Consider the following 26,786-nt stretch of genomic DNA (forward strand, 5'->3'; position numbering starts at 1 on the left):
TCTTCTTTAAGAATTTAAACTAACGGGGCTGGAGAGACGGCTCAGAGGTTAGGAGCCCCTGCCTGCTCTTCCAAAGGCCCTGAGTTCAATTCCCAGCAACCACATGGTGGCTCACAACCATCTATAATGTGATCTGATGTCCTCTGCTAGTGTGCAGGTATACATGGAGGCAGAACACTGTACAATAAATAAACAAATCTTTAAAAAAAAAGGAATTTAAACTAAGTCATAACACTCTTAAATTCTGTGCACAAGATCTATTGATAAAAATGTCTATTTACCTATGTACCAATGCTACAAAAGGAAGCAGACCATATTTTATAAAAAGAAGAACAATGAGAAACCAAGATATGCAGAAGTTGCTTAGCTAAACTGAATTTGGTTTGATCATCTTTTTTTCTAAGTTTTGCTCTGTTTGCAGAACAGAAGATTGATTTAAAACTAAATTTAAAGCAATTTGCCAGTTCTAAAGGCCAAATATTAATATCATTTCAAGTTCTGCAACAGGCTTGAGGTGCATTTGCAGATTATGTGCCTTAATTAGTCTTTCTTTGGGTGCCTAACTGTGAATCTTTCCAAATTATATTTTGGAGCAGGAAAAAATATTGAGTGTTACAAAGCTGCAAAAAAATTTATGTTGGATCATGCAGTCTTCCTTCTCACAGAAAGGAAATAAGTTCTAATTATTTGTATAGCCCCCAAGTTAAAAACGTTCCAATGGGATTAATAGAACTTCAATTTTCACACTAAAATCTAAAGATATGCACTATCACTATCTCTCAAGTAAGATTACGTGTGTGTGTGTGTGTGTGTGTGTGTGTGTGTGTGTGTGTGTGTGATGTGTGCATGCATATTGCACTTTCCAGTGGACTAATTCCAAAATAAGATTCTGTGGGAGAAATAACATCTGTATTTCTGGAACCAAAATCCTCAGGAGCATAATACAAAATACTAATTTTTTAAAAGTAGTGAGAAAAGATGAGGCAGATTGAAAAACCAGAGCCAACTCTTAATTATTAAAACAACAGTGATTTGTTTTTTCTTTTAGGAATTCTCAAGGAAAGTGAACTCCAAGGTCAGTTTCCTTTGACAATACAAGTGACTGAACATCAGGCCTCACCTGTGCTGTGCAAGCACTATAATCCTGAGCCCCAGTCCTGGCCGTGATAGTGAGTTTTAGTAACGGTCATTCAAATGCAGCAATAGTGGGGTATAAAAAATAAAATTCATCATGAGGATTCCTAGATCCTACATAATTATGTTGGACATCAGCTCAGAAGATACAGGAAGCAGAACCAGTTTGAAACAAGCAAAATGTACGCAGAAAGGTGGGGAGTTGAATGTCTATTTCCTACAATGCCCTGGCAACTGTCCTCTCCCATGGAGCTAATCTGATGTTAGTAAGGAAACCCATGAGATCATATATGAGAAAACCCCAATTTGAAATATTTCATAGAGGGAAACCTGTGAAAGTAAAAAAATAAATAAATAAATGCTGCGGCCAAGCTCAATTACTCAACTAGATCATCAGAGTGGTAAGCATACAAAGGCAGAGAAGTGGTAAAGTATGCTACATGCTTCTGTATCATGCATTATGCCGGAAACAAAGCATCATAAGCATATAAGCGTATGCATATGACAACAGACATTGCAATTAATGCACTTGTGACTTGGCTGGCTCAGTGTTTCCTCCATTTTATTATTTCCATTCTCTTACACTCCTGGCTCTCGCTTTTTTTTTTTTTTTCCTTTTTCCTTTCCAACTGAAAATTGGGAGAAGGAATTAATACTATACAGGCATATTAGCTATATTTGCAACCTGTTTAATTTCTGTCCATGTTTACGTTCACTACTTGATAATGCCTAACACACTAAAGTCAACAGTCATTACTTGTAAAACCATCGGAATTTATTTTTAAAAATCACTTTTTAAAAATTAATTATTTAAAATCATTTTAGAGTCTGAGTTATTTCCCAAGGGCTTAACAAAAGAAAATGCTTGTTGCTGTCGTTGTCCCTTGAGAGACAGACCATCTACAAATCTGGTAGACACAGAACATCTTTTCCCACACCAACCAGCTATATACTTTGCTGGCTAAACACATGAGTCACTATAATGATAGACCGTTACATAAGCTCATCCTGGGCTGATTAAGGCTGAAGCTAAATGGCACGAGGCAGACATTCCTTCGACTTGCTACAGCTTATGTTTGGCCTCACTCTTAGGCATTTACAGCCTGGTATCCACTCATATCTTCCAGAAAGCAAAGCCGCTGAGGCCAAAATGTAAACTCCTAAAACATCAAGTTGGCATGGCCCATAAGCAATACATTACTGTAGAGAATGAAAAAAAAAGAAGAAGAAGAAGAAGAAGAAGCTAATATTTTTATTGTAAACTATACATCTGACAAAAGAGCTGGATGCTCTCCTCATGAGATCTCATTTAAACTCTGGGCTGAACTTGAAGGAAACAATTGGAGGACTGCCTTCTCCATTAAAGGGCAATGAAACTTGCTGAAGGGAACGATAGTGCAGAACTGCCTGGATGTGATGTTTTCAATGAAAACGGAAAGATGTAGCATGAGGCTACATGTGGAAAGAGGAAGCCGTCCTCCTTATCAAAGGTCCCTGACCAGCAAAGAGCTGCAACTTCCCAGCAGCACTGACAGCAAATGTCAGGGGGCGCGGGGTGGGGGCAGGGTGGGGGGTGCAGCATGGAAAAATCTGTCGCCACTCACCATAGTGCATGTAACAGTTTCCTTTGGAGGGGTCCAGCTCAATAGCCTTCAAGAAGAACTTCTCAGCCTCACTCTTACGACCCTTGAGAAACAGAGAAAATGGACGATTCAGCACCAGATCATGATGGGTCTTTTTTTTTTTTTTTAACCCTCTGGGCACAAATGAAACACACACTGACGTCTACAGATAAACACCATTGGGGGGGAAACACTTATTTTCAACTATATGAGGATGACCAAGGAGAATTGGTTGAGAATAAAGACCGATATCAGGACCCTGGAAACATCAAGAAGAGAAGACAATGCTGGGCCTGTCAATGTGATGAAAGAGAGAGACGGAGAAGTAAAAGGTTTTTGGGGTTTTTGTTTTTGTTTTTGTTTTTGTTTTTTTAACGTTTCATAGAAATAAAAAGGGTAAAATGCGTCTCCAACAACATCTGTCATTTTCTGTTTTCTGCGTGTGAGCAGTGCATGTGTATATACAAACATACATGGAGGGGCCAGAAGACGATCTCAGATGTTAAATGTTTACTCTTACTTCATGCAAATGAGTGTGCAGCCTGTATGTATGTATGTATGTATGTATGTATGTATGTATGTATGAGCGCCATAGGCACAAGAGTCCCCTGGAAATGAAGCTTATGCTAGCTGCCATGTATGTTCTAGGGCTAGACCCTGGATTCTCTGGACGAGCAGCAAGTGCCCTGACTTGCTGAGCTGCCTCTCCAGGCCCCCAGCCTCCTTTCTAGGGGTTGATCTCAGATACTTGCAGAGACTCTTTCTGTTTTATTTTCTTTATTACTTTATCTTAATAAAGTATTCTCTCAGCTCACATCACAGCTATTACTGCCACTAGGAGTTAGGCACTGGGACCCAAGACGCTGTGTAGCTTCTACCCTCATCTTCTATTCTGCTTGTCTTACGCTAATTTCACGTAGAAGCCGAGGAGCAAGGAATAGCTTCGGCACAGAAATTCTCATCCAAAGAAGGGATTAGCTGAGCTTTCTAACACCGGAGCAATGAGATTGGAGCATATCTGTGTCTGTATACAATTATTCAGGACACCATTAGAATCTCAGGGAACCGCTAAAGCTAGAAAAACAGCAAGCTGGATTGGAGGTCACCGACCTTTAATTCTAACAATTCTCCTGTAGTCTGGAGGCTGAAGCTAAGAAAACTTGTAAAGACTCTGCCTAGAAATAGTACGTTAAAAAGGGGGTGGATGGATATAGCTCAGTGGTCCACTGCAAGGCTCTAGGCTCATCATCAATCACCAGCAGCAAATGTGCGTGCGCAAGCGTCCACCCAGGCACACAAGCCTGCATGGCAGGGCAAGCACGCACGCACACAGTGGCCTGCATGCACACAAGTAGACAAACACAGAGTTCTGATTTGTACTGAAGAAGAGCTCTTCCCTGTGGCCATTCTCTTTTCTGATGTTTCAAACATGGTCCAATCTAGGCCATGTCCCTGCCCCCTACCCTGTCCCTTCCCATATAGGTTAGTGATTGCAAATGTTAAACAGAGCCATGGTTAAACCAGAGAACACAAAGAAAATGAGTAAAAGGCTCTAAATAACTGCAAGTCTTCTGTTTGGAGTGCAGAAGGAACAGATATTGTTCCCTAGCGATGAAGGCAACACTAGCTGTCTCCTAGACACCACCCAACCCCAACCACTGAAATGTTCCTTTGTGGATGCCATCACTACCTACTTCCAACGAAGAAACAAACTCCTGACTTGGGATACCTCCAGCAACTACTTCTCATTGCTGCTGCGGTTCAGAACTGATGCCCTGCTAACCCGGGACTTGATCAGAAACTAACTCACCTCTTTAGGCCTAGTCTTAAGCAAACGGTGAGGGACAGCACAGGAAAACAGCAACAGGACAGAGAAATGCTTTCATGAAATAAATGTATTTTTCCTGGATTAATACAATCCAGGAAGATTATGAAGCAATGAAATCTTTACCTAGTTATTGCTTCTCCATGACTAACCATAGTAACGAATGAGGGGCCAGGCTAGGACACAGCACTAGGAAGACCTTTGCCAGAGTCGTCCCTAGTCTGGCACGGCAGGAATGAAGATCTATTTGAACTCTAAGTGACAACAAGGTGCCAGTTTATGTTCAGACAGCACTGTCTACAGTAAAATATCTTCATGCTCCTCCTAGTTTCTTTGCTACTACCTCAGGCAATGACTCAGTCTTCGTTCATATACATCTTTTAAATCGCAAACAAAGTCCCAAAGCGAAATGTGTGTGAATCACTGGTTACTCTCAGTCCATGCAACTTTGACTAATTTCTGTGCATCTTCTAGGGCTTTGTTTATGCATGCCTTTAAAAAAAACAAAAACAAACCAACAACAACAACAAAACAAAGCAAAACACACTGTCACTACATTTTTCATTCCCTCACTATCTTAATGGGTACATTTTAGCTTTTAGCCTCACTGCCTATAACTAGTGATTACCCAGTGCTCAAAAAATTGACTTCTGAAGTTGTTCTTCCATTTTGACAATGGCACCGTGCTCGGGAAAATCCTCTCTACCAGCCACTCTTACCAACTATCCAATGACTAAGACTGTAACGTTCCTTGAGCAGCCTCTCAAGTTGAACTTGAAAACAGAAAAGGAAGCCCTGGACACTTTGATTGCTGAGTGTCTATGGGTTTTCATAAGGTAACAACAGCAGTTATACCATGTTACAGTCCCTTCACTCATTCGCTGACAAGGAGGAATCAGGCATCCTGGTGTCTGAAACAGGAGAGCAGACAAGCAGAACAACTCCATCATTTTTTTTTCATGTATCACTCGTGGAAAGCCATCCTGTCTCTTAGCAGCACTTTGCTCTATTATAGAAAGGAAGATATCAGCGCAGTACAGAGAAACTGTTCTGCATGCTACAGGTAGCATGGTTGTAGTCGTTACCCATTTGCTCAAACTCATAAAGAGTATGCAACCCAAAGGGTACACTATGAAATAACTGCCTCATCCATCTGTAACAAGTGGGCACTACCCATGCCAGCCAGGTAATTTTAAGGAAGAGCTATGCATAGGAAGAATACAGCCTCCATATCATGGAAACACTTTCTGATTAGTAGCTTTTTACAAACATTACCCCATTCTAAACATAAAATTAATTTTGAAAAAAAAAAAGCTATGTTATGAGATTTTAAAAATTAGACCATGACCATATGTATAAAGAGATAATATTACCAGGGTACATTATAAACTTGTAACACATGTTACCCATTATTTATATATGCACACATACACATACACACAGACACACCCACACTCACACACATGTAATACAATGCTGCTGTGAATAACAAAGAATGTGCTTTGCTGCATACACAGCTTCAAAACACATGTTGATTCTTTAGATCATCAGGAAAATAATATTCAAAGAATTTACAGAGGAGGTTAATAAAAGCTATCAGTGGTAAAGTACCCATAAAAATGGTATATGTGAATACTTGTTTAAGGCTTTGAACTGTTTTCCACTTAAGGTTTTCAAGGACAGAAAGGAAGAAACACAATCATTTATCAATGTCATAGTAAACTGAGTAGTAAAACCCTTATGTATCCATCACTGGTAAAACAACAGTAGGAAGCTATAAAAGCACACACCAGTACTCGGGGGACAGCGGTTTGTGGTGGGACTCAGTTATTGAAGAAAACTCAGACCTATGATCTCCAATACAATGTGGTCATGGAGATCTCTCTTTCCAGGGGAAAGATATTACAATTTTACAAAAATAAAAAATAAATCTATCTGCTTTGGTTACTATTCAATGAAATGCCAAAAAAAAAAAAAATAAGAAAAGAAAACCCTCATGGAAGTATCTAAAATTAAGAATCAATCAACTGCCAGGCAGACACATTACTGAGCCATAGGAAAAAAGCTGCAGTCATTGGGAAGTAATATTGCATATAATCAAATTTACTATTTCAATATTATTGGTTTGGGCAATGGGAATTTTAAAATATGGAGAAAGATAAAATTTTGGAGACTTGGGATATAGCTTGTCTCATAATATGCCTGTTGTGCATAAGACTTTGGGCTCAATCGTGATTACGTATAAACCAGGTGTGGTGGTGCATGCCTGTAATCCCAGCACTCAGGAGGTGGAGGCAAGGGGAGGGTCATGAGTTTGAGACTATCCTGGGCTACATACACAGCAAGTTCAAGTCCAGCGTGGGGTACATGAGACTCTGTGTAAGCAAACAAACAAACAAACAAATTGTTCAAGAATAAAGGAAAAAGAACTGTGCATGAGCACACACCCACCAGTATTGTTTAAATTCATGAGAAAGAAACAAGGCAACAAACTCCCAGCAACCTATGCTCCCAAACCTTGCCCTGATCGGACCCCCATCTGTTTGTTAGCAATGAAACAAACCGTTGTAAGCTATTATTGAGTTAGATTTGAACAGCATATTCCACAGCATGGCGTCAGCTTCCAGCTACTTCATTTTTGTTTTCTTATTAAACAGGTGCTGACACTACTGCAGCTCAGCAACAAGCTGCCAGCTGGGTAGGTGCAAAGCCAGTGGCATCTCTCCCAAAGGCTAACCGATGCTTTTCAACTCCAAAGTGTGCAGCTATAATAACAGAGACATACGTTTTCACATACAGGCTTACAGAAACTCCCATAATAACGGTGGAAACTTTTGCTGCAGGACTCAGAACACTGCATGCAATGTTAGAACGATGGATGCTATCATATGTGGCTTTAGTATTACTCACTTATTTTTTTTTAAAGAAAAGTTAGTCACTCTGATATGTGCTTCCTAATCTTGATGAAGATACACATGATCCATCATATATGTGTGTGTGCATATAACATGGAAGTAAAAACAAAATGCTCTAGGACAGCGTTTCTCAACCTGTGGGTTCTGACCATCAGAGAACAGATCCTTACACTACAACTTATAAAAGTAGCAAAATTACAGTTATGAAGTAACAATGAAAATAATGTTTTGGTAGGTGGTCACCACAACATGAGGAGCTGTCTTAAAGGGTCTCAATGTTAGGAAGGTGGCTCTAGGGAAACCAAAAGGAATAATAGGTTGGGGCAGACAAGGTTGTGGGAGGGATCCATCAACTTACAGCTGCATGAAAATGCCCTTATGGGATGGGTTGCAGCAGTGTACACACCTTTAATTTCAGTACTCGGGAGGCAGAGGCAGGTGGATCTTGGTGAGTTCAAGGCCAGCTTGTTCTATAGAGCCAGGTATAGTACAACGAAGGCTTCACAGAGAAACCTTGTCTCAAACAAAACAAAAGAAAAAGAAAATGCCCCTTTGCATCGCAAGGTTTTGTACAATAAATACAATGAAAACTCTTTAGAAAATTTTAATAAAAACTACACCCAAATTTTTGTACTAATTTTTAGTGACAATTAGCCATGACGCTGTAGATGCCCTCTACGATAGATCTTGATGCCACAGTTCAGAATAACAATTACACTGAAAACTCCCTGATGACAAGACGCTAAACTCTTGTGCTGCAATTTGACTTTCTCTCAGGTATTTCCAGGCAGAGAGCTTGAAAAACCTTTACAGTTTTCTGGGCAATATGAACCCCGACAAAGAACTTAGAGTGACGGGACCATCTTTTGCTTCTATAAGGCTAATCACTGTGGGCTCCCAGGAGGGCGCCACTCAGGAGAAAGACCCACTCATTATCTCCAGCTTGGAGATTTCAGCCCCGCCCATGATACTCCAGGCAGGGTAAGGAGGATGGAGAGTGAATTAATAATCAATTATGATAGCTGGGCATACAGGCACACACACCTGTACTCTCAATACTTAGGGAGGCAGAGGCAGGCAGATCTCTGTGAGTTTGAGGCCAGCCTGGTCTACAAAGAGAGTCCAGGACTCCCAGGACTGGAGAAACTCTGTCTCAAACAAACAAACAAAAACCCCCCAAAACAAATTATTATGCTGCTAATGTGATGAGGTCTCAGATTCAGAAAAGCCTTGAACCCTAAGCTACAGGATATGCCGAGCATCACTGTGCTGACTAGGAGCACAGGCACACAGAGCTGCCAGCACTGCCAGAGGACAGACGCTTGAGTTTGCTCTCAAACCGTACCTGCATATCCTTTTATCTGGTAGTTTACTTAGGTCTGTTAAGTAATTGGCAACAGTAAGAAAACCATTTTCGGGGATCTCTGGAGCCACTCTGTCAAAATGGCTTCTGCAAAGGAGTTATAGGAGCCACCAGTGTGGTGTCAAGTCAGACAGGAGTTGTGGATGACCTGGGAACCCCCAAGAGAAAAGGAGGTCCTAACAATAGTTGTTAAATTACAGGCAAATTGAATAAAAGCATGAAAATGACTGAGTATTACTTACTGAAAACGTGTCATCGATATTCAGCTAAATCCAAAAATTAAGTCACACCATTTGAGGCAAGGGGAGGGGTGAGAAAATAAGTAGTTTGCAGACACCAAGAATAAAAAAAAAACCAACAGAATATGTATAAAAACCTGTGAAACTTTTAAGATATCCAACTTACTTAAAAAAAATTTAATACTGAGGTGATATTATTCATTTATCAATAAAGCTACAAAATGAGACCTAATTGTTATGAGAGTTTATAAAATATAGGCATTCATATATTACTTCACGAAATTTAGTAAAATGTAATAAACTCTTCCTGGGAGGCAACCTTGTGGACATCACAAAGCTTTAAATCATAGTTATGTTCCAATAGATGAGTTCTATTAATAGGCTGTGTTTACATAAACTCAGAGTCTACCACCTGTGTTCCAATTAAAATGATTTAATGGAAAAATCCTTAATACAGTGAAGTTCATGATTATTTCCTGCTAAATGTTACAGATGAGGTGTAACTTGTAGTTTATAACCTAATTATAGTGTCTGATTAAACCACATCTACCACTGTGTCACTGTGCAACAGAGACTTCAACAGCAAATAGAATCCAAGTGTTGGTCCATTGCTATTTCAAGACTGATGAAGGAAGAGGTACCCATCTAACGTAGAGTGTTATTTAAGAAAATCAGTGGTTTTTTAGTAGTCAAGATATGTGGCCATAAACACAGTCTATCTAAAGCTACTGGGAGGGAAAAGGAAAAGGTTCATAGATTCAAAAGCAATGAGCATCTTGAGCAGTGTCAACACTAAGGCACTCCCTACCTTTCCATGTGCAGCTCTCAGTCTGGTTGTGGAAAAACAGTTAACAGGCATCCAGAATACAGCTTCGTGTGTGTTGGTAGGGAAAAAAATGATGCAAGCTAACAGGCAGAGCAATATCCAGTTGGCAGTATCAAGTGGTCAAGACCCATAGTGACACATGAGATACTATCACAGTAAATAAAGAGAAAGCAGGCCAGGCAGAAGCAGCAGGTACAGACTATTAGAAACTTGCAAGGAAAATAGCAGCAAAGGATTGAGTAAATCCCACAAAAGTCATATGAGTGTCTAGAAGAGGAACAGCATTGTATAAGGCACAATAACTGGATGCCACATGACCTTTGGATTTTTTTCTTTTAAAAAAATTATTACGACTTGTTCAGATTGCATCCCTATTGCTATCCCTTTACTTGTATCTTCCCATTCCCCCACCCTCCCTCTTTCACCCTATTCCCCACTCTTAGACCTCTGATAGAAGGGGACCTCCTCCCCGACCTTATGACCACAGCCTATCAGGTCTCATCCAGATTGCCTACTTACCCTTCCTCTGTGTGCTGCTGGGACTCCCCCCCACCCCCAAGGGGAGGCACCAGAGTTCACATGAGAGGCAGTCACCACTCTCCCAACAACCCTGGAGAATGAGCTGTCCGTTGGCTAGATCTGAACAGGGGGTCTATGTTTACTGCATGCATTGCCCTTGGTTGGTACAAAGGGTTGTGCAAGCCCCCGCCCCGCCCCTGTGCCCAGATCCGCTGGCCTCGATGGTCTCCTTATGGGGCTCCTGAACCCATTGTGTTATCTGCCATCTCCTTGATCTTCTTAACTAACACAAAGTTGAGTAGGCTTGGGACCTAACACATAAAACCCTCCAGTACATGTGTGCCATACTTTGGAAATGCCCATACTCATCCACTCTGGGTCATTTCAGCTTTAGTGTGTGTGTGTGTGTGTGTGCGCGTGTGCATGTGTGTGTGTGTGTGTGCGCGCGCGCGCGTGCGCTGCTGGAGTCAGCACAGGGATATTTTCTCATGACATGTGAACACAACAGAGAAGCCAACAACATGGCTCAGTGAATAAAGGCACGTACTCCCAAAGCCTGACAAGCAGCGTTTTGATCCTCAGGATTCACAGTGTGGTAGGACAGAACTGACTCCCACAAGTTGGCCTCTATCTCGCATGCACATAATTTGACTGATTAATTAATTAACTAATGCAATTAAAAACACTGGAGTATTTTAAGTAGACTACCTAAACATAGCCCCAGCCTTGGAGTGGTGAACTCATTGCACTTTACTTCCGGGGAGTTTACAATCGTGGTCATGGTAGAAATGCTGAGAAGTGAGTAGGTGAAAGGTTTCTTTGTGACAATGAGTAGCCCATGGATCTGGTTGTGGGCAGAGCGTTGAAAAACACTCAAAAGATGACTCTGCAATTTTATGTGGCATCACTCGAGCCAATGAAGGAGTTCTTTATTCTCATAGGGAAGATTTGTGAGTGCATCAGGAGGAACAAGGATGCGTACAGGGCTATTAGAGTTTTATTTGTTTGAGATGTCAAGGCAACACAGACTCTGGAGGACCACGTCATAAAGACCGGCTGGAGCAAGGGCCACACACCAAGAGTGGACAGGAAATAAAAAGCCCAGAGATCTGATGTTTTACATGAGAAAAGAGGAAAGAAAGAATACTTGCAAGAAGGCCGAGCAAGAGGAAACTAAAACAGTAAAATCAAAAGCAAACCAAATCACCTACTTAGAGTTGTAAAATCCCCAGTAACAGACAAAGAAACATTGAAAACAGCATTAAGTATAAGCATTCAAGACCATTTTACGTGACTATTTGAAATTTTGAGAAACTTTCTGAAACGTCCTCCACACATGACGTGGCTGCTGTGCCTTCCTGAAATCTAAACAGTTGTGATCACCCAGAGGAGACCCATACACTGCAGGTGCAGGAGAATCACAGAAGCTCCTGTCTATTAACAATCCCTTGTGGGAGTTGGGAGAGGTCTCAGTCTCTCATCTGGAATTCCAACTGCCCACAGCTGTGAACTGTCTGGGGCTTTGGGCTCTACAGGAGGTGGGAAGCAGGATAAAGTAAGGACTCTGGTGATGCAGCATCTGGGACTCCTCATCTGGGCTAGCGGTGGGACTTTCCAGTGACTTGGCTGCCTACTCATGATACTGGAAGTGACCTCTCATCCATCCTCCTGTAACTCCAATAAACTCATTCTTTCATCACGCTGAACTGGGCAAAAGTGTTTCCTGGTCTGTCAGTTTTCAATCAGTTATGAATGTTTATTTCACAAGTTTATTTGGTATCTCTCTAAGGGGAAAAAAAAGCACATACACACAGCCCTTATCTTGCCTTTCAGAAGTATGTACTTAGAATGTCTGAAAATATTAAATGTTCAAGTTTGATGCTTTATACATGGGTAAATAAAACTTTAAAATTGCTAAGGTATTAAAATAAAGTAGCTAACACTTATAACTCTTATAAATAAGGTGTTTATGTACTAAGACTTCCTGTTATGTTACAGTTCCAATTTCCTATCTACATTAGTTCATTTGTGTATCTTCCCCTTAAGTGTAAAGGAATCATGCTATACAGTTAATAACATTTCAGAGGAGATAACTAATTTGACAGGATTGAACTACATCTTAAACTGCATCTGTGCAAATTACTTTTGCTATTACTGTGTATTGTTAAATCAAACTCAGAATCACTTTAATACCAATGTCTCACCATTAACTCTTATCTATCCATAACCTTAGTTGGTAAAAAACAGTATTGAGACATGCCATTAAAATGCCCGGCAAAGCTCCAGTAAAGTAGAAATTTTGTTTTAATCAACTTTGTAATTAAATCATAGGTAAAGAACAGAACTATTCATCTACTTTTGAGTAAACAGAGTTAGTAAGTCACTGAATATGCTTATCAATTGCCTTCATTCTACAAAATATTGGGCACCCAGTATGTGGCCAGCACGGTTATATACTAAGTGGCTTTAATAACAGACATAAGTCCTGTTCTGGTAAAGTGTAAAACTGCAGCTGTATTAGGATGGACTAACATAGCAATAAATATCTGGTTTTACCTAGCCAAAGCACACCGGAAAAATTCTCAAATGAACTGATATTTGATGATTGAAAGATGTGTACGATTGCTTGAAAGGGAGACAAAATACTCCTAAGGAAGGGTACAACAAGAAAGACCTGTGAGAGGAACAAACCGCAACATGAGAATTAGACTGAGAGCAGTGAAAGGCATCACATGAAGAGGCAGCAGAGCAGAACACGCCTGGCCTACAGTGGGGTGAAGATGCTGCCTGCTGCTTCACAGTGACCACAGAAAGACAATGAGGTTAACAAGATGGAGGGTGCATATGTGTGGGTGGAGGGTGGGGTGGGGTGGAGTGGAGCAGAAGGGACCTGCTAGGTGATGCAGAAGTGAAGACTGGACACATGGCATGACAGACAACATAACTGAGTATCTTCTAAAAGTGGCAGATAAGGAGGACGTACAGCCCTGAGAGGGACAGGCATTAACACCAGAGGGGAGGTATTAAAGAATGGAAGAAGTGCAGGTTTGTGGGCTAAGACTCAGAGCTCAATCATAGCATCAGTGGTGGTTATCATCTATGTATCTCTGAGGTATGTAACCCGTCAAAAATTTGTGTCAATCACTCTGTTTCAAATGGCTAAGAACAAGGTGAAATATATTTCCAAACTGCAGTCATGTGGATTGGGGGGACCAGAGACCATTAGTGTTAAATAATTCTTGAAATCAGAGGTAAGAAGAAAAGTGAGGGAGGGGAAAAATGGATAATGAAGTGTGTGTGTGTGTGTGTGTGTGTGTGTGTGTGTGTGTGTGTGTGTGTCCATGACGGGTAGTGCAAAGACTACCACCAGAAGGAGACAAGACACAGCGAGGGTTTAAAAGCAAAGATCATAGACAATCACAATATAAATTACAACTGGCATAGAGGTTACTGCCAAAGTTTTTTTTTTCTCAGTTTAAATGAAAATTAAAAAGGTGAATAACCCAAAAATATACTTTGAGTATTTCTAGATAACTTTCCAATTATGGCCATGGCCAAACTATAAGTGCCTAGATTCTTCAAGCTGTGTCTTTCCCTTCTAGGTGCCTTGACACCTGATTCCTACTTTGTTGACACTGTAATTTGTACTCTAATTGCCATTTGTAATCTGCTTTCTAATTGTAAACCACTTTAGAAGAATTGTTTAATCAACAGTTAGCCAAAGACCAGATAAATGGTAGTGGTGAAAATGCACCAAGAATGTTAAATATCTTACAAAAGCAAGGGTTCAAAACACAAGTCTTTAAAAAAACAAAACAACAACAACAAAAAAAAAAACAGAAAACTGTCTCTTTAATTCTGGTGGCTGGAAAGTCCCCACAAAGGCTACACAAATGCATACTGTTCCTGGGAAAGGTGGTGGATGAGTGTTAGGAAGCACAGAGGCCAGCATGATATCTAGGACGGCAACGCCGAATGCCATTATCAATGGCAACTACCGGCGCTCTTCAAAACGAAAAGCAAGCTATAAACTTGATCAGCGTTCTGTAAGCCACAAGATGGTACCAAGGGCGCATGATGAGACTGGCTTCCGGCTGGAAGATCTCCATGGCTAAATGGGGGGAACTGCCTCTGAGGACTCAGGGAAAATGGAAAGCCTCAGGTCTTAGCTCACAGCAACAAATCCAAATGCCGGGCTGTTGGCCTGCTAGCGTGTTGGGTGCTGTTTCTGAGCAAGCTCTTAAGCAATCACTGGGCTGCTTCAGCCCAGCTGCTTAGCAAAAACAAAGGGTGCCTCTCCCTGCTGCAGGGACCCCCCCCAGGGTCTCTTCTGAGCTCAGAGTTGACGCTGGTGGAGAAGTTTAAGCCCCTTGGGGATGGTTAGGAAAGCTGTCTTGTGAGAGCAGAAAGACAAGAGCCCAAACAACAGCTGTTTTGCAGCTGGGTCACCAAGGAGAGCAAAAAATCCTGACACCATAAAAGGTAAGGGATGGTGGCAAGGCCATCTCAAGTGCCTCCATTTGTCACTGGCAGGGTGCCACTTGTTCTGAAACCCGAAGGCTCGCCAAGAGGAAGGAGCCAGATGTGAATAATTTCCCCCCATTTCAATTCATTTCATTTCTTTTGGTAAAACGCTTCAGCAATAAAAGGATGCGGGGGTCACTTAATTTATTTAGACATACAATTCTTTGATGATTTACCAGGGACACTAAAAAGAAAGCAGCGGATTCAGAAAGAGAAACCCGAGAGTGCAGAAGGTAAACAGGCAGAGGAAGTCACTGATGTGAGTGAGCTTCATGTTCTTAGGCCGGGAGTCAAAGATCTAATTAACTGAGCTCCCTAAGTCTAGTCCTTACAAAAACAGAATTTATCAGAAACGAAACAGTTAAAAATGCAGGTTAAAGAAAAGATAACATTTTAAATGAAAAATTACCTTTTTTGTTTTGGGATTTCAAAGATTTATTTTTATTTTTATTTGACGTGTATGAGAGCTTTACCTGTCTGCCTGCATGTATGTATGTATGTATGTATGTATGTATGTATGTATGTATGTATGTGTGTGTCTGCCATGTGTGTACCTGGTGTCCATTTAGGGCAAAAGAGGGCAAAGAGGCTGTCAAGGCCCTGGGCCTGGAATTTCAGACAGTTGTGAGCTGCCTTGTAGGTACAGCAATCAAACTTGGGTTCTCTGCAAGAGCATCACGTATTCTTAAGCGCTGAGCCATCTCCCTAGGCCCTAAGCTTTTTAAATCTAATCTTCTTTTGATTATTTTGTTTTCAAGCTCAAGATAAATGAGAAAACTGGCCCATTTCCTCAGGTCTGTACAAGTGAAGGTAAAGTTGGGAAACTTTGCTGAGACCTATAATCAACAAAATTTATTTTTGTATACTAAAAAATGAATACACAAAACTAATATGTTAAAAACTAAGCTACTTATACTCTACTAAAAGTAATTTCAAGGTAAAGTTAACCCCCTCAAACGTAGAATATTCTAGAAAAGTTCTTAGAATAGTATGGCATATTTGTATTGAAAGCCTATATTATAATCCTCATGCAATTTCCAGTTTTCCCAAAAATGCTGTTTATGTTGAGCTTTCCAATGGAATTACACATACAACCACTTCCTGGTTTAGACAACATTTATAATTCGCCCTAATTCTTACCATTCACAAGCAGTCACTTGTATCAGGGGAATGATATAATGGGTCTTGCAGCAGCATCACATCCCACTGCATGAAGCATCCCTGCAGTCTTACTGTGGCCTGACACACCTGACTAAGAGGGCATCAGCAAAAACAGCCTTCATAGCTCAAGACCTGGGAACGTGTCAAGAATAATTAAGTTTTCACTTATCTCCTCCACTTGCCATAACTCATTTTTTTTTCAACTAGTCTATTGTCATAACGTACTACAATTCTACTCTTCCAGGCAGAGTCCTGAGCATTTTACACGTACTGCCTGTCACATCGCAGCCTTATAATATATACCTGAGATCATATGAAATCCCATTCTATAGAGGAAGAAACTGAGGCACAAAGAACCTAAGTCCCTTGCCCAAAGTATAGATATGTGGCTTGCAAAACTAGGTTCAGAATCAATATGGCCACAGAGTTTGTGCTATGACATCACACAAAACTTCCAATAGATCAGTACCAGGAATCGTGGGGTTATATAAAGCATCGCATATGAGATGGGGAGAACAGCACTTGATAAAGGGCTTATGTTGCAAACATGGGGACCTGAGTTCCATCCCACAGGCATTGTGGGTGCAAGCACTTGTCATCCCAGCCCTCAGGGCAGGTACAGGTGGATCTCTAGGGTTTACTGGCCAGCCAGTCCAGCCTCATTGGCCATCTCATAAGACAAAGTGGATATATTTTGAGAAATAACACCCGCAGGTTACCTCATATGTGCCTCCATATGCATGGGTACACACGTGTACCTGGATATACACTTGGCCAAACACATGTATACAGACATCATAGACTCCGATCTACCAACAACTATACCTGATAAGGCTTAATTCATAGATCTAACCAATCATCTACTCATCATGTCTTAGGAAATAACAACTGTGTGCCTGGTCCAATACCATATGCAAATAAATGAGGCTAAAAGTAGATCATTCCTGCTTTTACACTTCGTGCATCACGGTGATTCTGGAGGTAGGGCCTAACCAACTCTTAAGGAGGGCTCTCATAAGACATATGTTTCGTGAGTACAAGACAACGGCAGTAGATGTTAGGACATCAATTCTGTCTGAGTGACTCAGGGGAGGATTCATGAGGAGGCGGCATAATAAGCTAACAGATGGGAGAAGAGCTGGCCAGGCCTCAAAGTCATGGACTTACAAAGTGATGCTGGAACCGGATGACTGAACACTTTCTTTACAGAATTTAAATTAGGAGAACAATTTAGTATCTACTTCATTTGAATAGATGATTAGTGTTCTCTATGTATGTGTTAAGATTTATTGCTATAGTGGACCTCTAAGTTCTATGTTTTTACTGCAAATCAAGTGAAAAACTACATTATACATATATATATCTGTGCATTTATCTAGATAGTAAGTAATAAAAATTGTTCTGCCATCTTATAAAAAAAAAAAGAAAAGAAAGAAAAAGAAAAACAGATTAAATGAGGTAGCGGAAAAAAAGAGAGAGAGAACGATCTAGAAATTCTATTAGTTTAGCATATCCCAGAGGATTGGCAACCAACAAAGATTAGTCTGGTACAAAAATCTCTCTAATCCCAGCACATGGGCAGTGGAAATAGGATGATCACTTTAGGACAGACTTAGTTACACAGTGACTTTACGGACAGCCTGGGCTATATGAGAGCTTGTTGTTTAAAAAATTTTTTTGTAAATGGTACCAATCAACTCAGAACATTTATTTGAGAAAGTAAGTGTATTTGACAACTAAATCTAACTGAATTTCTACTTGGCTAGGAGTGATTTTTGTGCCATTTTCTGTGAATAACTCTCTGATTTACAAAGAAAGGAGGCTCTATTGAACACACCATCAGTGAAGCAATACTAATTTACCTTTCCTTCTATAGTATGGTATGACTAGAGATGGTCCATAAAAGATGATAGGACCCCTTAAACTGGGTGGAAGGGAGAAAACACACAAATGGCCAAAGACTGGCAACTTGCCAGCAGAATGTGGCTGTGTATATAAATACATGTGACAAGCATATCGCCAGACTGGATCCTTCCCAAGCCCAAAAAGAATAGTGTTCTGCTTGAAGAAGCACACACACACAGACACAGACACACACACATACACACACACACAAACACACAAACATACACACACGCTTTAGTATTATTACAAAATAAAATCTTTTCTCTCTGATAATAATGTGTAATTTCACTAGAAAGTATGGGCCACTAATAGGAAAATATTGAGTGCAAACATACTAGGGTAATGCAGACTAGAAACTCTTGAAGCATTGTCCTCTGGATACAAAACAGAACTTTGGCTTACGGATAAATTATCACTGTCAACTTCTAAGACCCTCTTGACCTTGCTAAGGGAAATGTGTGATGCGGGACGTCATAAGGCTCAGTAACCATCAACCTCCCAAACTGTCTTCACCACACTATTCAGTTGGCAGGTTTCTCTTTGGGATGCAAGAATTGAATTCACATTCTCAACCCTAGATCACTGTTTGAAAATAAGATATGCTCAGGTATATAGGATAGCAGTTTAGAAACATGAGCTCATTCTTTACCCAGATGCTGCAAACAGAGCAAGCTTGGGAAGACACGTGTTGGCCTGTTCTGCTTCTCAAAGGGTAAGACTGTATATATCGGGTGCATGAAGTCATGTCATGGACAGATGTGGAGCTTTAAAGAGTTGTGGAAAATTCCAAGCCATTAAACTAAGTCAGTTAAAAATCATTTCTGTCTCCAAATAGGAGTGCATGTGTTATATAAAAAAAATAAAAAAAGAGGCATTGGTTCAAAGGAAGGGTTACTAGCTTCGGGATCAGAATCTTCAAGAAGGGTCCTTTGGACAGCTGTGCTTCTTAGGTGACTCAGATAATATCTTTAGCAATTAACGTCCTTACAGGGATATAGTGATAGCTCCTGATCAGTTCTGTAACTGAGAAAGCACACAGAGAGCTCTTAGAGAGCTGCATGGATACATGGCCAAGTGCTGAAGCAACACTGGCTTTTGAGACCTCCTTATAAGAAGCTGCAGCAACGCTTAAAGACGATGAAGACGTAAAGGACATTTGAAAAGCACAGCACAGCAACTCTGTGAGCATTCAACCGAAGACTATGCCAGTTTTCTTAACTAGAGCACTCATACCAAATCCGTTTACCCAACGGCAAACCAACGATATGCCGGATTAGTTTTGCTGCGGTTGAAAGAGCTTTCTTGTAACAAACCCGCATGAAGAGCTTTGTGAGCAGAAATACTTTTGTCAACCAAACTGTCTCTTGTTCTGGAATGCCCTAGATGACTGAAGGCAACATTTGCCAGTAAGGTTCTAGAAAACTGAAGCCAAGAGGAAGCAGGAAGATTACCTAAGCTCAAAATAGAATTTGGAGATAAAAGAACTAAAGATTTGCTCTTGATCAAACTAGAAAATGCATATAAATACTGGTGACAGTTTAAGGATTCTTCAGCTCCCTCCAACCAAACCTAAAAACACATTTTTCCAAAGGGTTCATTTTCTGCTGGAAATGTTGACAGGCTTGGCAAGCTCGCACTGAAGTCATGAGCAGGGCGTAAAATGCTACCAATTTTACACTCAGGGGAAAGAGTTATAATTGGCAGTGATATTATAATTACTTGCTGTTTCGCAGAAAATATTAGTTAACCAAAACACTCTTTATCCACATAACACCAGAATCTTTTTCTCAAAAGCAAATAGCTACACAGGAGTATTATTTTTTTAAAAAAAAATTAATTTTTAATTTGTGCACCTTACATCCCGATTTTGGTCCCCTCCCTCGTCTCTTCCATGTCCTACTTTCCCTCTCTCCCTCATCCCCACTTCCCTTCTCCTTTAGTCCTCAGAAAGGGGGAGCCCTCCTCCTCCCCTATCATCTGACCCCAGCCTATCAAGCCTCATCCGGACTGCCTGCATCCTCTTCATCTGCCATTTCAGAAACTATTACAATAAAATAAGAAATCCTAGATAGACAACCAAGAGAAAATTACTGTAAAAAAAAAAAAACAGCCAGAAAAGGAAGTACATAACTTTTATAATGAAGCGAGGATAAGCAAAACACAAAAGGTTTTTAGATGGCAGCATTGGACTAGACTAAGAAACTATAAAACTATGAGAAGAGCAAGTTAGAGAACTATGAAGCGTATCATCCTCAATAAAAAGTCAGTGAACTGTTCTTCCAGGGGCTGGTGCTTCTGGGGTGTACAGTTTTAGAAAAGTATGGCTGAAAATGCCCCCAAATCCATTCACTTGACAAGCACTGAGAGATGTCCAATATTATGTAAAATATTCTTGAGGCGGTTTTTTTTGTTGTTGTTTTTGGTTTTGGTTTTTTTGTAAAAGAAAGATGTGTTAAATTCATTTTATACAGTAATCGTTTATAGCCTTTAAAATCAGGTCTGGAGTAAAGACAGAATTATGTGAAGTGAAAGTGAAGTTTGGTTTTGTCTTTAAATTTTTTTTTTTATCACTGGGCGTCTTGGTTTTATTTTTGAGATTGCAATATTATTGCAACAGTTCTTACTGCCCGTTCCTCTGCAGAAACCCTCCCCTATACGCATGCCTTCCTCCATCTTCTCCTTCAAATCCATGGCCTCCTTTGTCACTAATTGTAATTGCATGCATATATGTATACATACAAATTCCTAAATACCACCTGTTAAGTCCCTACAATGCTACTTGTTAATATCATCATGAACTTCAACAAAATAGCACATTCCAAAGGGAAACAACTTGCTTCTTCCATTGTTTTTATGTATTCACAACTAACCTAATTTCTTCATATAAAGGACATTTTCTATAACTCTCACTCCATCAATGCCAAGCTCTTTTTATCTTCTTTCTCTCTCTCTTTTTCTCTCTCTCTCTTTCTTTTTTTCCGAGACAGGTTCCCTCTGGGTTAGCCAGGGCTGTCCTGGACTCACTATGTAGACCTGGCTGGCCTCAAACTCACAGCGATCCGCCTGCCTCTGCCTCTCAAGTGCTGGGATTAAAAGCATGCACCACCACGCCCAGCCCAATCTCTTTTTCTAAAACATAAAAATATTTTTTAAATCCCTATATAAAATCGCATTATGTCACACCTCATATTCTAGAAAATCAAAGGATAGAGAAAGCTCTGCATTCTGGCACACATGCCAGAAGATGTAAATTCCTTATCATAACTACTGTTCATGTAATTCTACAAATTCAACCCTATGAAATGGATGGCTCATACTAAGCTCTCTTGACAGTCCACTCTAAGGCTGCCAGAGGAAAAGAGTCAGCCACAAAAATCACACTGTGCTACGCTATTGGGTAGAAAACAACAAGAGATATGTCAATTTAAGGTCTCTTCCTTCCCAATACTGGTCATCGTCTCTACATCCAAAACATAATCAATCACATCACTGAGACAACGCAGGAATAAGGAGAACTTATTTCATACCCAGAAGTGTTGCTGTCTACCTATCCGACCTAGAAGTTGACTCTTCAAACCCTTCTTACTGCTCAGGGTCTCCACCAGCTGACTGGGTCAACAAAATAAATGGAAAAACTCACTTGTTTTTTTTTTTTTTCAGCTGCTGTGTCCAACTTGGAGCACCATTATCTCCCTTATTATGTAATCATTTGCATATACCTTCATCGTCATCGTTTATCCCTGCTAATGTTTCACGTTTGTTTTTCTTGGCTTATGCCTTACTTTCACCACACAACATCAAAATAACTTATTAATTCAATAAATAGCTATTGCTGACCTACAACTCCTATGCTTGGCATTTCAAGGGCACGATATCATGCAAACCTCTGTCTCCTGGGAGAGAGAGAATCTGAAATAGTTAATGGCAGTCAAAGGTGATGCCTCTACTTTCAAGATACACAGATTATAGAACAATTAACCCAGGGGGTGTGTTACTGCAGAATCTTAAAAGGAAACGGATATATGGACTGGACCAGTCTTTGCTTCTTAGTTCCTTCTTCTTTACCCCTTTAACAAGCATCACAGGAAAAAATGAAGTCAGATAAAAGTTTAAGCATGGAGCGGGAAGGGAGCCATGAGGTTGCACACCAAGCTGAAGAGTAAGTTTCCTTCAGTGATGTGAACCTTGAGAGCTTACTCAGGTTGCAGCACCCGGCTCTATACCCATGCACATCCTCCAGAACTAAGTGGGCTCAGTGGGCTTAAAAGGAAAAATGGGAGGAATGAAGAAAAATCAAACAAGGACTTAGGAAGTAGGTGCCAAAGTAACCATGGTAGAAGGCATCGTTGAAATGGAGATGAGCGAATGGATAGGAGTTTGCCAAATGGGCAGACAGGAGTGAAATATTCTAGAAAAAGGAAGCAGTATATTTGAAAAAGAAAAAAAAAAAAAAAAAAGAATGATGTGCCAAGGTATCTTTACAGAGTCAATGATGTGACATGGTATCTTTACAGAGGTATAACACTGTAGAAAGTGATGGCTTTTATTGAAGGAGAGATAAACATGTTTTTTTGTTTAGATCACAAGTGGGGGGATGAGAAAAAGACTTGTGAGAGAGCAGGTGATGTTTATCCCCTTAGAAGGCGAACCATCGTGTGTGGGGGAGATTGGTTGTTAACCAGCTGAAAAATATCCTTGAACAAATTCTGAGAGGAAGTATAAATGTGAGCCAAAAATAAGAGGCGGGGCCTTTGGAGACTTGGGATAGTTTTGGCTGTTCATTGCTTCACTTCAAGATGCTCCTAGAGAGAACCGCTTGAAGGAAGGCTTCGGGGCTCCAGGCTCCGGCTGAGGTTCCGGGTTCTGGTTGCTCCAGGTTCCAGCAGAAGAAATCCTGCTGATTATGCCAGGAAAATCATTCCTCAGAACTGATATCCTTATGGTTTCATTGCTGTCTTTTTAAATCCCCTTTTCCTATTGTTTAGGTTAGTCGTGTTATAAATGAGGTACTCTCAGTTAATAAGTTCGTAATAAAATACAATCATTAAGAAAATTGAGCCTACAGCTTTACAGGAACATGACATCCAAATAATTGTGGTTCCTTCTCATGCAAACATGACAGGGAAAATAAGTCCCCTGGAGGGGGAGGCCTGGTGGCACTCAGAGGAAGGACAGTAGGTTACCAAAAAGAGACTTGATACCCTATGAGCATATACAGAGGGAGGTAATCCCCCTCAGGAACAGTCATAGGGGAGGGGATAAGGGGAAAATGGGAGGGAGGGAAGAATGGGAGGATACAAGGGATGGGATAACCATTGAGATATAACAAGAATAAATTAATAAAGGAAAAAAATGCCAAAAAAAGAAAAAAGAAACAGAACAATAGTAAAAAAAAAATACTTTCTGCTAAAAAATAATAATAATCTTGTCTGTATTCACAATGTCCAGCATCTACTGAGTCTATGCCATGCCACGTAGCCATGTGCTCTAGATAATTAACACATGTGTAGACTCATTCACCTTTTCCAATCATCATTTTACAGACAAACATGGATGGGGTAGTATTGTTTAAACGGCTTGCATTTAACTAGCATCAGCGATCTGTCTGCTAAGTATGGGACAAGCCAGCCAGGTAGAAGGCAGCAGTCATACAGGGCTTTTCCTCCAAGATAACAATATTTATGAAGAAAGAAAAAAAAAAAGAAAGAAAGCTCTATGACTAAATATATTGTTGAGTGTCTTTTGTTATACGTTTGAAATACTAAGAAACAGTGTACACTTACTACATTATACCTTGTGAGCTAGAAGGGGGAACCCATGACACATTCTATAAATATTTGTGATATCCGATACAGTCGACAACACAGACATGCAAAGTGATACAGGAGACAAAGCACACATGCACAGAGGTCAAGGCTGTGATGCAGGCTATAAGGAGTGCTATGAGAAAATGAAAAGATACTCTATAGGGTAAGAGAGAATTCTCATACAAGTTTTATATTTAAAAAAAGGTCATATAAAAATTCTATCAACCTATTCTTACAGAACAGCAACAACAAATCCCTCTCCCCCCACACTCGGCCCTCTCCCACCAAACAAACAAGCAAAACCCACACAACAACAACAAAACCTACACCTGAACAGACTGACAATAAATAGTTTTTCATGGGCCCATTAGTGAACTAAGTTTGAAAGAGCAGAGAAGCCTTGAAATGAGGGAAAACCAGCTATAGAAAGCTACAGTGGAGACACACTCATCTCAGTCACATCCGAGCCACAAAACTAGCAGATCCATACATGGAGTGATTTTGACAGCTTGCTGGAAGCTGAGTATATACAGTTCGTTAGGGCAAGAAAAACGCCTGAAGGTTAAGCCTGTGGGATACTCAGCCTTCCAGTACTTCCAAGACGTACTCAGTAAAAATCCAACATGTGATTTCCTCCATGTGATGGGCAGGGGAAAGGAAAGACAAAATCTGGCAGAGTACGATCCTCTCCCATATCTACCCCAGTTGTCTCAGTAGTAAACGCCCACTCTGCAGGTTCAGTTACTACCATTGTTACCTTCAGCTGCGACCGGAGACGAGGATTCCTGTCCTTACGCTCTTTCCCTTACCTGAGGCATGGGAAGGGGAGCTAATGAACAAGCAAAGAACTTATGGAGGTCAAAGAACTTATGAAGGTCACAGCAAAGAGATACAAGCCAACCATAGGCTGAGATTTCACTGTATAGCATACCTGAATGAGCTAAGAGAAAAAAAAAAAAAGCACTAAAAAAAGTTGGGCAGTTAAAATGAGAATAAAGATGAAGCCACTGACTCTATTGCCTACCCTTTCCCTAACTGGACCTCCTTGTCCAGCCTCAATGCTCCCAGTCCTATTTGATATACCAGGATGGGTTCGTACCCATGGGAGGTCTCCCCTTCTCTCAGAAGAAAAGAAGAGGGGCACAGGAGGAGGGAAAGAGAGGGGAAAGGGAAGGACAGAGAGGAGAGGGAGGGAGGGGAAGTTCTGACTGGGATGTTAATTAATTAATTAAAAGGAAAAATGAAGCCACTGAAGCAATGTGAAGTGTCTGGTGCCTATAGCTACCAGTAACACTAAACAAGGACCAAGTCCTAGTGAGATTAGCATAAATCCTTACCAAAAGGGACTATTTCAGTTTTCAAAACTGAATTAAACAAGTTATACCAGACATGCTAAAAAGGAATAAGCATCAGAAACAGACTCAGATGTTGGAATAGGATGGAATAGGAAGCAGATTTTGGAATTATCAGGTGAAGGCCCTATAAACAACTGGGACTCATAGGTTGATGGCTCCATCCAAAACAGAGAGCATGCAACAGCAAATGGGTAATGTCCAAATAAAGATACCATAGCAAGCAAGAAAAAAAAAATGCTATGAATCAAAAGCACTGCAAAAGACATCAAGAATACCTGGGATGTGTTCATCAGAAGACTCAGCAAGAACAAGGGAAAAATCATCAAGGTGGGAGATGGATCAAGAGAAACTTCCCAGACCATATACATTGGGGAAAAAGAAATGAAGGAAGGAGAAAGTAAAGCAAGGGAAGTAGTGAAGAAATAAAGGAAGGAAGGAAAGAAGGAAGGAAAGAAAAGAAAGTGGAAGGAAAGCAAGGAAGGATGAAGGAAGGGCGGAAGGAAGGAAGGAAAGAGGAACAAAAGCAAGGAAGGAGGGAAGGAAGGAAAGAAAAGAAAGAAAATGGAAGTAAAAGAAAGAGGAAGTAAAAGAAAGAAAGAGGAAGGAAAGCAAGGAAGGATGAAGGAAGGGAAGAAGGGAGGTAAAGGGAAAGAGGGAGAGAAAAAAGAAGAAAAGAAAGAAAGAAAAAAAAAGGAAGGAAGGAAAGAAGGAAGGAAGGCAGGCATAAGGCACCCAAGAACTATGTGGAGATTTCACACATGTAATAAGAATAATTGAAAATCTGTCATAAACTTCTGTATAAATGTTTGGTGCCCATGGGTATGTGCTACTAGGGTGGCCCTAGGGTGTGTTAACGGGAAGTGCTATGGACTAGTTAGAGACAGGAGCTATTGGGGTGTTCTAGGTTCACCAAGCCGTGTCTTAAAGGGGATCAGGGGACTCAGTATTTCTCTCCTAGTCTCTTCCTGGCAGGATGTGATCTCTTGCTTCGACATATGTTCCTGTTATGACTTGTCGCCTGCATCATTGGCCCAACATAACAGCCGTGCCCAATCAAAGACCTGAATCATAAGTCAATAAACTTTCCTTTATTTCATAAATGTACCATGCTAGGTATTTTATCAGAGTGATACACAGGAACTTATATACTATGTAACATTACTTGTTGAGCAAGTGTTTGCTCAATAAACAATTGTTTCTTGATACAATAAGCAATTGTTTGGAGCCAAGTGAAATGTACTGTGTTGGTCACTGTCTGCTTGTTATAATAAAAGTGTCTGGGGCTGAGTACTTCATTAATTTTGGAGACTAAAAGCTCAAACTGTATAGTTCTACCAGTAGTAAACACATCCTTGGCTGCCTTGCATCATAAGTATCAAGCTGGAATATAAGCAAAAGTGGCAGGCCACATGATACAACAAACAGCCAGAGAACTGAGAAGCCCAGTATTGTTCTTAACAAACCTTTCAAAAAAGAAAGCAAGGTTCCATTAGAACTACATTTGTTCTGAAGACAATACTGACTGTATTGATCTATATGCTGTCTACTAATCCTGATACAATGGGCCCTCTCAAACCTCCTAAAACAGTTA

At 40.5% G+C, this 26,786-nt stretch overlaps 1 protein-coding gene across 1 annotated transcript in view; it reads right to left on the reverse strand.

Annotated features, from left to right (window-relative positions):
* The window catches only part of TMTC2 (transmembrane O-mannosyltransferase targeting cadherins 2), a 387,068-nt gene that overhangs the window by 86,302 nt on the left and 273,980 nt on the right, over positions 1–26,786 (reverse strand). Inside the window, exon 9 of the mRNA XM_084795967.1 lies at positions 2,739–2,820. Coding sequence (XP_084652093.1) covers positions 2,739–2,820 — 82 coding nt within the window. The remainder of the gene's footprint in view (positions 1–2,738; positions 2,821–26,786) is intronic.

This window comes from Acomys minous (genome assembly GCF_964271855.1).
Source record: "Acomys minous genome assembly, chromosome: 9".
Lineage (NCBI taxonomy): Eukaryota > Metazoa > Chordata > Mammalia > Rodentia > Muridae > Acomys > Acomys minous.